Below are 12,882 nucleotides of genomic sequence, written 5' to 3'. Positions count from 1 at the left end.
GTAGTGTAAGGTGGAGTAACGTAAGGTAAGTATAGTTTACTATATCAAAAAGTTGTTTTTATTATGGAGATCTGAGCAGTTGCACTTTGTTTTAAATGGAATACCATAACATGCAGAAAATGATATAATATTTGACCTAGTAAGCCTGCATGCCTACATTTTTTTTTTTAACCAGGCAAGTCAGTTAAGAACAAATTCTTATTTTCAATGACGGCCTAGGAACAGTGGGTTAACTGCCTGTTCAGGGGCAGAACGACAGATTTGTATCTTGTCAGCTCAGGGGTTTGAACTTGCAACCTTCCAGTTACTAGTCCAATGCTCTAACCACTAGGCTACCCTGCCGCCCCTCTTTGGGTGGACATCTGTATAAAGTTGAGAAAGAGTAATGCAGGGCCTCACCTAAATCTCCAGCCGACTTGATGTCGATATTGTCGAAGCCGCTGCCTATGCGGACAATGATCCGAAGGCCCTTGAATTTCTCCAGGTCCTCCCTCATTAGCGTGATGGTGTGGTACATCAGAGCTCCTACAGCCTCGTTCAGTACCTGTCAACAGAAAGCTCTCAGGTTTAGTGCACAGAGGGCAGTTGTATAGCACCCTTCCCTAAGAGAAATAGACCACTTTGAACTAATGTGTCATCAGAATTAAAAGCAAACTGAATTAACTGTGGCTGTGTTGTTTACTCCCCTGACATGGGCTCTCCATTGGGCTCTTGTAGTAGAAGCTAATCTTTCAAATCAAATTGTATTGGTCACATACACATATTTAGCAGATGTTATTGCGGGTGTAGGGAAATGCTTGTGTTCCTAGCTCCAACAGTGCAGTAGTTTCTAACAATTCACAATACAATACACCAATCTAAAAGTGTTTTGAGAAAGGGAGAGAGAGAGATGGTCGTAACAGCCTGGCCATTGTTTTTAGGACATCATTAGTTATGGTATGTTAACAAGCTTGTTTAGCAGCACAAGGTCTTGCTTATAGGATGGTCAACAAATACTGGTTTTAAGCCAGGGAGTATTTTTTGAATTATGAAGCTGAGCAGAGAGATAATCATTTGGCATGGAGGGACAGGGCAAGGCAGGGCAGGGCAGCACCTTCTCATGGATCTCCTGGGTGGACTGGGCATCACAGAAGGCCACAGTGGCCACGTCTTTAAGGATTGGCATCTCTATTGTGCAGTCACGCCCGTCCAGCAGGGCCACCAGGGGCCGTGGGTTCATGGTCCCATTCATGATAGGCGGTCGAATGCCTGAAGACAGAGAGAGTGGAAGGGTAAAACATACTGTATTTGACATCATATTTTACTGGTATGGGTTGTGAATTTGACATTGTAGTGTGGGAAAATTGCAGTTGTGTTTATGAGCATATACACTGAGTATACAAAACATTAAGAACCCCCTGCTCTTTCCATGACATAGACTGAGCAAGTGAATCCAGGTGTAAGCAATAATCCCATATTGATGTCACTTGTTAAATCCACTTCAGTCAGTTTAGATAAAGGGGAGGAGACGGGTTAAAGAAGGATTTTTAAGCGTTGAGACAATTGAGACATGGAGGGCAAAACAAAAGATTTCAGTGCCTTTGAACGGGGTATGGTAGCAGATGCCAAGCGCATCTGCTACCATGTGTCAAGAACTGCAACGCTGCTGGGGTTTTCATGTTCAATAGTTTCCTGTGTGTATCAAGAATGGTCCACCACCCAAAGGGCATCCAGCCAACTTGACACAACTGTGGGAAGCACATCTGCAGGGGGGGGACTCAATAATAGGAAGGTGTTCCTAATGTTTGGTATACTTTTCCACCTACAATCCACCACAAATCCAGTTGTTAGCTGGTATGTTAATGAATCCCATGCTAGTAAAAAAAAATCCTAAATCGGGTCTCATACTTGGTTTCTTAATTATTCCCAGTTTTAAAAAGGAAATTTTGCATCCATGACTCTGGAAAGCAATTAAAAATGTTAAAGGTTTTCTTTATGCATGTTTTTTTACAAGCCACCAGAAGCAGACCTTTTCATACTGTGACTTCAAACCTCTCAAAATGTGTCACTAAATGAGAAATATACCCCCTGATGTTGCAATTAATCAAATTGAAAATTACAGTGAAAGTGGTAACTAAGTCATAAATGACTTGGGGCATTAAGAAAATGTTGCAGTTTTAACGGCCCAGTGCAGTCAAAAATTTGATTTCACTGTGTTTTATATATCTTTCCACACTATGAGGTTGAAATAATATGGTTAGCTGTGGCTGTGAATTTGCCTTTCACAAATTTCAAAATACAATACCGTTTTGGAATGCAAATGCATACTACTGACAGTGACGCACAAATATCATAACCCCCCCAAAAAATGCTAACCCCTGCTATTATAATGGTGAGAGGTTAGCAGGTCATGGGGGTATGATATTTGAATGTTTGTAACTTTCTCACGTCTCAATATTGATGATTCATTCAGGACTATCCGTAATCATGGTAGCATCCACATTAATGTAGAAATATTTGGAAACATACACTACATTACCAAAAGTATGTGGACACCTACTCAAACATCTAATTCCGAAATCATGGGCATTAATATGGAGTTGGTCACCACTATACTGCTATAACAGTCTCCACTTTTATAATTGTTTACCCCTTTTCTCCCCAATTGGTAGTTACAGTCTTGTCCCATTGCAGCAACTCCTGTATGGACTCAGGAGAGATGAAGGTCGGGAGCCAAAACATGACCCTGCCAAGCTGCACTGCTCCTTTAACCCGAATGCCAGCCGCACCAACGTGTCAAAGAAAACACTGTACAACGTGTCAGAGTGCATGCGCCCAGCCCGCCACAGGAGTTGCTAGAGTGTGATGGGACAAGGCCAGCCAAACACTCCCCTTACCCGACAACATTGGGCCAATTTTGTGCCACCTCATGGGTCTCCAGCTGCGACACAGCCCGGGATTGAACCCGTGATGCCTCACTGCAATGCAGTGCCTTAGACCGCTGCGCCACTCAAGAGGCACACTGTTTTGGGAAGGCTTTTCACTAGATGTTGGAACATTGCTGCGGGGACTTGCTTCCATTCAGCCGCAATAGCATTAGTGAGGTCGGTGTTCTAATTCATCCAAAGGTGTTAGATTGGGTTGAGGTCACGGCTCTATGCAATCCAGTCAAGTTCTTCCACACCGATCTTGGCAAACCATTTCTGTATGGACCTCGCTTTGTGCATGGGGGCATTGTCATGCTGAAACAGGAAAGGGCCTTCCCCAAACTGTTGCCACAATGTTGGAAGCACAGAATCGTCTAGAATGTCATTGTATGTTGTAGCGTTAAGATTTCACTGGAACTAAGGGGCCTAGCCCGAACCACGAAAAACAGCCCTAGACCATTATTCCTCCTCCACCAAACTTTATAGTTGGCACTATACATTGGGGCAGGTAGCGTTCTCCTGGCATCCGCCAAACCCAGATTTGTCTGTCGGACGTGGCAAATCATTTCATGAAGCTCCCGCTGAACAGTTCTTGTGCTGAAGTTGCTTCCAGAGGTGGTTTGGAAGTGAGTGTTGCAACCAAGGACAGGCGATTTTTACGCGCTACATGCTTCAGCACTCGGCGGTCCGTTCTGTGAGCTTGTGTGGACTACCACAGAAATTTTACGAACTGACCTGTTGAAATGGTGGCATCCTATGACGGTACCACGTTGAAAGTCACTGAGCTCATCAGTGAGGCCATTCTACTGCCTACGGTGAGCGTGATGGTGGCAGCATCAGCAGCAGGGATTGGGAGACTAGTCAGGATAAAGGGAAAGATGTATGGAGCAAAGTACAGAGAGATCTTTGATGAAAACCTGCTCCAGAGGCTTAGGACCTCAGACTGGGGCAAAGGTTCACCTCCCAACAGGACAACAACCCGAAGCACACAGCCAAGACAACGCAAGAGTGGCTTCGGGAACAAGTCTTGAACCCGATCGAACATCTCTGGAGAGACCTGAAAATAGCTGTGCAATCTGACAGAGCTTGAGAGGATCTGCAGAGAAGAATGGGAGAAACTCCACAAATACAGGTGTTCCAAGCTTTTAGCATTATACCCAAGAAGACTCAAGGCTGTAATCACTGCCAAAGGTGCTTTAACAAAGTACTGAGCAATGGGTCTGAATACTTATGTAAATGTGATATTTCCGTTTTTTTTAATATACATTTGCAAAAATGTCAATCTGTTTTTGCTTTGTAATTATGGGGTATTGATTGTAGATTGATGAGGGGAAATAAACAATTTAATCATTTTAGAATACGGTTGTAACGTAACAAAATGTGGAAAAAGTCAAGGGGTGTGAATACTTTACGAATGCACTGTATATGGCGCCGAACCAGGGTTGCCGTTATGAAAATGTGGTGCCTGACATATGACCGGCAGCATTTTAATTGACCAGACATTTGAGAAATTTACTGGATCCATATGCATTAGGTGCGTAACCTGATTAGGACGTCCATTCACTGTGCTCAGAATGACAGAAATCACATTTAAATTATGGTAATTTATCTTAACAAAACATGCAAGTCGAGAATGCAATGAAAGGCTTCTTACCAAATTCCGATGTGCATTGAAGATATTAGAATAGCTGTACACATTTTCCCCAGCCAACAAGATGAATAATGAACAGCAAAATCACTAGCCTATGTCAATCTATTATGCCCCATAGTATAAAAAATTACCTATTCTGCTGGTCAGCTTGTCGAGAAAGAAATAGCCTATTCCTAAGAAACTCTGGAACAATTGTGGAACGATAGATCACAAATTCATACAACCACTAGGCTACACTAAAAAAAAAGTTAAAAAGCAATAAGTCTGATGCATTAGATCAGAATGTTTTGCTTAAAATGTTGATCAACTATTATTTCATCACATTATAAGCGCAGCAATGCGCACAAGGCCATAGGCTACGCGCGAATGTTAGTTTCATAAAACAATTAGCAGAAAACACTTGTCAAAGTGACAGAGATTAAAATATCCATTAGAAATGTAGAAAGAGGGGAAATCTAAAGACGCAATAACAATAGAACGTGAGAGAAATAGGCTACTGGTTTCAATGGCATATAATTATCAAATAATTGCCTCCACGGATATGGTCATACTTTGCCTAGGATACTTTGGTAGTAATAGGTAGTAAAATTTTCAGGTAGTAAAATTAAGATACATATGTTTTCAAAATGCATACTGCCTCCAGATCATTGCAAAGTTACACGCTGATGAAATCTGTCTTCCTGCCAATGATGTCACCATTGCCCTTGATTTTAAGCAATGTTGTGCTGCTATTTTTATTGACTTGGCCAAAGCTTTTGATATGGTAGACCATTCCATTCTTGTGGGCCAGCTAATGAGTATTGGTGTTTCTGAGGGGTCTTTGACCTGGTTTGCTAACTAACTCTCTCAAAGAGTGCAGTGTATAAAGTCAGAACATCTGCTGTCTCAGCCACTGCCTGTCACCAAGGCAGTACCCCAAGGCTCGGTCCTATGCCCCAAGCTCTTCTCAATTTACATCAACAACATCTCTCAGGCAGTAGGAAGCTCTCTCATCCTTTTATAAGCAGATGATACAGTTTTATACTCAGCTGGCTCTTCCCGGGATTTTGAGTTAAACGCTCTATAACAAAGTTTTCTTAGTGTTCAACTGCCCTTAACCTGGTTCTGAACACCTCCAAAACAAAGGTCATGTGGTTTGGTAAGAAGAATGCCTATCCCCACAGGTGTGATTACTACCTCTGAGGGTTTATAGCTTGAAGTAGTCACCTCATACAAGTACTTGGGAGTATGGCTATACGGTACACTGTCCTTCTCTCAGCACATATCAAAGCTGCAAGCTAAAGTTACATCTAGACTTGGTTTCCTCTATCGTAATCGCTCCTCTTTCACCCCAGCTCCCAAACTAACCCTGATTCAGATGACCATCCTACCCATGCTAGATTACGGAGATGTAATTTATAGATCGGCAGGTAAGGGTGCTCTTGAGCGGCTAGATGTTCTTTACCATTCAGCCATCATATTTGCCACCAAAGCTCCTTATAGGACACATCACTGCACACTAGACTCCTCTGTAAACTGGTCATCTCTGTATACCGGTCGCAAGACCCACTGGATGATGATAATTTATAAAATCTTCTTAGGCCTCACTCCCCCCTATCTGAGATATCTACTGCAGCCCTCATCCTCCATAGCCAGTCACATTCTGTTAAAGGTCCCCAAAGCACACATCCCTGGGCCACTCTTCTTTTCAGTTCGCTGCAGTTAGCGACTGGAACGAGCTGCAACAAACACTCAAACTGAACAGTTTAATCGGAATCTCTTCATTCAAAGACTCAATCATGGACACTCTTACTGACGGTTGTAGCTGCTTTGTGTGATGTATTTTTGTCTCTACCTTCTTGCCCTTTCTGCTGTTGTCTGTGCCCAATAATATTTGTACCGTGTTTTGTGCTGCTACCATGTTGTGCTGCTGCCATGTTGTGTTGCTACCATGTTGTTGTCATGTTGTGTTGCTACAATGCTGTGTTGTCATGTGTTGCTGAATTGCTATGTTGTTGTCTTAGGACTCTATGTAGTGTTGTGTTGTCTCTCTTGTCGTGATGTGTGTTTTGTCCTATATATTTTTATGTATTTAATTGTTTTAATCCCAGCCCCCATCCCCGCAAGAGGCCTTTGCCTTTTGGTAGGCCGTCATTGTAAATAAGAATTTGCCTAGTTAAATAAAGGTTAAATAAAATAAAAATAAAATATGCATTTGAATGGTGAATGGGAAGGATGTATCAATTAGGCTACCATGAGAAATAGGGCTAAAAATAGTATCTCTTTTTAATAATCGTGGCCATAATAACTTTTTTTAACAAACGATTGCATTTAGAACTTTTGCGCAATGATTGGGCTTATAAAAGTACTGTCTGACAGATTTTCAGCTCAAAGACTTAGCTGTGAGCTTGTGATAAATAAAATACAGAACGAATGAATATACACACACTGCATTTTAATTCCACTAAATTATGCAAATTAACCCATAGACTGATAAGCACGACCGGTCAAATATATTTACATTTACTGGTATTTTCACCAATGAGCAGGCAAAAAAACGTTATTTCGCAATGCGATTTTTTTGGGGTGCCAATCTTATTCATCGGCTTTCCAATTTCTTTATCAGCCAAAAGCCCAGACAAGTGACCTGGAAGATCTTAAATTATCGGACATTTGAGAAATGTACCGTATGCATTGGCTGTTTAACCACCCACACAGCCACCACCACCAACATATTGTCTAAATTAGCCACAATTACATGTCCTTTAAATAGCCTATAAAAACATGTTTTGTTTCATTCTGTTGAGACAGTTAAAAAAAAACGGGTGGTAACGCGAATGTCTAGCAACCTAAAGGTTGCATATTTGAATCTCATCATGGACAACTTTAGCATTTTAGCTAATTAGCAACTTTGCAACTACTTACTGCTTTTTAGCTACTTTGGAGCTACTTGGCATGTTAGCTAACTCTTCCCCTAACCCTAACTTCAAGCCATTAACCTAACTCCTAAGCTTAACCCTAAACTTAACACTTTTTTTGATGAAGATGGCTGCCTTTTTATTGGCTCTTAATCAACCATGCTATTTTGTTTGTTTAATCGCATTGTTTGTAACTTATTTTGTACATAATGTTGCTGCTAACATCTCTTATGACAGAAAAGAGCTTCTGGACATCAGAACAGCGATTACTCACCTCAAATTAGATGAAGAATCTTTCTTTAATGAGTCGGACGGGAAGGATATACTCCAAACACCCGTACAGGCCCTCATCACCGTCATTCGCTGGAGAAAGAAACAGAGATTTTGCGGAAAGAGATCGGGGTGCCTTGTGAGGATCAGGCAACGAGTGGATAATCTGCCTTTGCCATCCGTACTGCTAGCTAACATTCAATCGCTGGAAAATAAATGGGACGAACTGAAAGCACCTATGTCCTAGAAACTGTAATATCTTATGTTTCACAGAGTCGTGGCTGAACGGCGACATTCATAACATACAGCTGGCGGGTTATACACTCTATCGGCAGGATAGAACAGCAGCCTCTGGTAAGATACTGGGTGTGGGCCAATGCATATTTGTAAACAACAGCTGATGCAAGATATCTAAGGAAGTCTCGAGCTTTTGCTCACCTGAGGTAGAGTATCTCATGATAAGCTGTAGACCACACTATCTACTTAGAGAGTAGTCATCAGTATTTTTCGTAGCTGTCTACATACCATCACAGTCTTGTGCTGGCACTAAAACCACACTCAATGAGCTGTATATCGCCATAAGCAAACAGGAAAACGCTCATCCAGAGGTGGCACACCTAGTGGCCGGGGACTTTAATGCAGGGAAACTTTAATCAGTTTTACCTAATTTCTATCAGCATGTTAAATGTGCAACCAGAGGGAAAAAAAACTCTACATCCCCTTTACTCCACACACAGAGAAGCTCTCCCTCGCCCTCAGATTTGGCAAATCTGACTATAATTCTATCCTCCTGATTCCTGCTTACAAGCTAAAATTAAAGCAGGAAGCACCAATGACTCGGTCAATAAAAAATTGGTCAGATGAAGCAGATGCTAAACTACAGGACTGTTTTCATGGCAGAACCTGAAATATGTTCCAGGATTCTTCCAATGGCATTGAGGAGTACACCACATGAGTCCCTGGCTTCATCAATAAGTGCATCGATGACGTCGTCCCCACAGTGACTGTGCGCACATACCCCAACCAGAAGCCATGGATTACAGGCGACATTCGCACTGAGCTAAAGGGTAGAGCTGCCGCTTTCAATGAGCGAGAGACTCTAACCCGGAAGCTTAGAAGAAATCCCACAATGCCCTCCGACGAACCATCAAACAGGCAATCAAACAGCATCAATACATGACTAAGATCGAATCGTACTACACCGGCTCTGACGCACGTTGGATGTGGCAGGGCTTACAAACTATATCAGACTACAAAGGGAAGCACAGCCAAGAGCTGCCTAGTGACACAAGCCTATCAGACGAGCTAAATAACTTCTATGCTCGCTTCGAGGTAAGTAACACTGAAACATGCATGAGATCATCAGCTGTTTCGGCGACTGTGTGATCACGTTCTCTGCAGCTGATATGAGTAAGACCTTTAAACAGATCAACATTCACAAGGCCACAGGGCCAGACGGATTACATGGACGTGTACTCCGAGCATGCGCTGACCAACTGGCAAGTATCTTCACTGACATTTTCAAACTCTCCCTGTCTGAGTCTGTAATACCAACATGTTTCAAGCATACCACCATAGTCCCTGTGCCCAAGAACACTAAGGTAACCTGCATAAATGATTTCCGACCCGTAGCACTCACATTTGTAGCTATGAAATGCTTTGAAAGGCTGCTCATAGTTCACATCAACACCATTATCCCAGAAACCCTAGACCCCCCCTCATTTGCATACCGCCCCAACAGATCCACAGATAATGAAATCTCTATTGCACTCCACACTGCCCTTTCACAACTGGGCAAAAGGAACACCTATGTGAGAATGCTATTCATTGATTACAGCTCAGCGTTCAACACCATAGTGCCCTCAAAGCTCATCACTAAACTAAGGACCCTGGGACTTAATAACTCCCTTTGCAACTGAATCCTGGACTTCATGACGGGCCACCCCCCAGGTGGTAAGGGTAGGCAACAACACATCCGGCATGCTGATTCTTAACACAGGGGCCCCTTGGGTGTGTGCTCAGTCCCCTCCTGTACTCCCTGTTCTACTGCGCGGTCAAGCACGACTCCTACACCATCATTAAGTTTGCTGACGACAAAGTGATAGGCCTGATCACTGACAATGATGAGACAGCCAATAGGGAAGTGGTCAGACACCTTTCAGTGTGGTGCCAGGGGAACAACCTCTCCCTCAATGTGAGCAAGGAGCTGATCGTGGACTACAGAAAAAAGAGGGCTGAACACGCCCCCATTCACATTGACGGGGCTGTTGTGGAGTGGGTCGAGAGTTCCAAGTTCCTTAGAGTCCACATCACCAACAAACTATCATGGTCCAAACACACCAAGATAGTCGTGAAGAGGGAAAGACAATGATAAATCCCACTCAGGAGACTGAAAAGATTTGGCATGGGTCCTCAGATACTCTAAAAGTTCTATAGCTGCACCATAAAGAACATCCTGACCGGTTGCATCTCCTGGTATGGCAACTGCTCGTCATCCAACTGTAAGGCTCTACAGAGGGTAGTGCGTATGGCCCAGTACATCACTGGGGTCAAGCTTCCTGCCATCCAGAACATATATACTAGGTGGTGTCAGAGGAAGGCCCAAAAAATTGCCAAAGACTCCAGTCACCCACGTCATAGACTGTTCTCTCTGCTACCGCATGGCAAGCGGTACCAGAGAGACCACGTCTAGGTCCAAAAGGCTTCTTAAAAGCTTCTACCCCCAAGCCATAAGACTGCTTATCAATTAATCAATTGCCACCTGGACTATTGCATTGACACCCCCTCCCCCTTTGTTTTTACACTGCTGCTACTCGCTGTTTATTATCTATGCATAGTCACTTTACCCCTACCTCCATGTACAAATTACTATATACAGGAGGTACCGGTGCCTCCTGTATATAGCCACGTTATTGTTATTTTATAGTGTTACTTCAATTTTATTGTTATTTCAATTTTATTTTGTCAATATTTTCCTAACTCTATTTTCTTAACTGCATTGTTGGTCAATAAGGGCTTGTAAGTAAGCATTTCACGGTAAGGTCTACTACACCTGTTGTATTCGGCGCATGTGACAAATCAAATTTGATTTGATTTGATCCGAGCTGTCCTTTACTATGCAAATATGAAATGCTTCAAACATAGCTCTATTTAATTTATTTCCCCACTTATTTAAGATGTCCTCGTATACATTATTTTTCAATACAGCCCAATAAACCCATATTTGCATTGATAGGAAAGGTAGCATCGTAACTGTAACCACCATAAAGAAGGGAAAAAAACTGTGCACCTGTGAGCAGCTCAGGCTATGTGATTTATGATCATAGCCAATCTGGCATAAACAAACATGGCGTGACTGTCTCAACCCACTGTTCTGTTCCCACAGGAAATCTCCCTCCTAGGCGAGCCAGGGGAGTATAGACACACCCCTCTCTTCTCCTTCAGCTCCCTCCCTCATTCCCTCTCTACCTCATCCCGCCACCAGCATACACACATGCAGGCGGACACATGCATACTCACCGAGAGACACAAACACCAATACACACACCCAGTCAGTCACGCGAACGCACGCACGCACACACACACACTCAGACACAAGTGAGAAAACACACAAACACAATCACACAGGTAAACAGGATCATTAAGCCATGTCTTGCTTGTCTGCGTTTAGATCACAACTGGACTGATCTGCCACAGGGTGTAATTCACTACAAACATGAAAATGAGGATGAATGTATATGCCTAGCTCGATTACTGGAGAGTTTTATCAGCCACGTTTGACATTTGTGTTTTAGATTAATGAAAATACAAAAACTATTAGCTAAGCCAACATGATACAAATTCAAATAAATTAACAAACAATGAATTGTCTTATCACCAATATTAATGGCATTTCCATGGCAATACTGACATGTGATCTTTGCATGGGGGTAATTCTGCCAATTTGAGCACCCCAGGGGTGAATTGGTATCTTTGTCAATTAGCCTGATTTTAATAACAAGATAAGACACGATCCATTGATCACTGAACTGAACACACCTACGAGCCCAGACTTGAATAATAATAATAATAATAGAAAAAGATCAAGCAACAAACAAGACCCCCATTGTAGAAAATATGCTGATGTTGTGAATACAATACAAAATACATCCAAGTAACAGACACCAGTATGGGGCGGCAGGTAGCCTAGTGGTTAGAGTGTTGGACTAGTAACTGAAAGGTTGCAAGATCGGATCCCTGAGCTGACAAGGTAAAAATCTATCATTCTGCCCCCGAACAAGGCAGTTAACCCACTGTTCCTAGGCCATCATTGAAAATAAGAATGATTTCTTAAGTGACTTGCCTAGTTAAATAAAGGTCAACTTTAAAAAATGAAGACATGGAAGTATTCACAATACTAGCATGACTACTAAGCACCTACAAAGCTGTTTTCTATCCTTCCTGAATCTGAAGTATTCCCATAGTAGACTGTTCTAGAATCAATGTTTCTTTCTTCCCTGAAAGGAAAATTGGGAAGCAAGTCAGATGGAACTGGAAACACCGTTCCCAACTGCACAATGAACGGGAAGGCCATTTAGGATGTATGTGCTGTGTGTCTCCTTGCCAGCCCTTACATTTTTTGAAGGGAAATAGCATTTCTGTCCTTCACCCCTAGGCTAAGCATACAAGGCATCAACAGAAACATATTCAAGGTTGAAAGCAAGCTATTACAGCATTGTAAGTTGCTGAATGGTAGAGATGAAGATAATGGAGAGAGAGGGAGAGAGTGGAGGGGGAAAGGAAGAGGGGGAAGGGAAGGAAGAATACTGTACAGTACACTGTGTACACACCACACATCACAGTTAACATGTGGTCCAATGCACCAAATGAAAGCTGAATGTTTACCTAACGGCAAGCCTTTGTTCAGAAAATGCGAGCTTCCCATCTTTTTTCCCAAAAAATTATATTCACTTCAAGCAAGATATTCATAAAAATCCACAGCATACGGCGGCTTCTTCAATTTCCTTATTCCTTTTCCCTGCCCCTCAGTGGCAAGCATTCCCCTTTGCTCCTTCACTCTCCCTCCCTCTCTCACTTTCTATTTCGACTATCTCTATCACACATGCATGCACACACAGAATGCAACTGTCACTGCATTTTATGGGAGTGGGAGAGCTGA

The 12,882-nt window shown here is 42.6% G+C and overlaps 1 protein-coding gene across 2 annotated transcripts in view; it reads right to left on the bottom strand.

Moving 5' to 3' along the window:
- Nucleotides 1-12,882, bottom strand: part of LOC110512013 (C-terminal-binding protein 1) — a 19,543-nt gene extending 6,661 nt beyond the window's left edge. The window contains exons 1-4 of one of the 2 annotated variants that reach the window (XM_036942664.1): nt 12,609-12,882; nt 7,729-7,817; nt 1,094-1,248; nt 400-544 (exon numbers count right to left, since the gene is read on the bottom strand). In XM_036942664.1, the coding sequence (XP_036798559.1) occupies nt 400-544; nt 1,094-1,231 (283 nt within the window). In that variant the 5' untranslated portion in view covers nt 1,232-1,248; nt 7,729-7,817; nt 12,609-12,882. The remainder of the gene's footprint in view (nt 1-399; nt 545-1,093; nt 1,249-7,728; nt 7,818-12,608) is intronic. The other variant, XM_036942663.1, reaches the window with a different exon arrangement.

The sequence above is a fragment of the Oncorhynchus mykiss genome, chromosome 14 (assembly GCF_013265735.2).
Source record: "Oncorhynchus mykiss isolate Arlee chromosome 14, USDA_OmykA_1.1, whole genome shotgun sequence".
NCBI lineage: Eukaryota > Metazoa > Chordata > Actinopteri > Salmoniformes > Salmonidae > Oncorhynchus > Oncorhynchus mykiss.
This window is presented reverse-complemented; position numbering and strand designations above follow the sequence as displayed.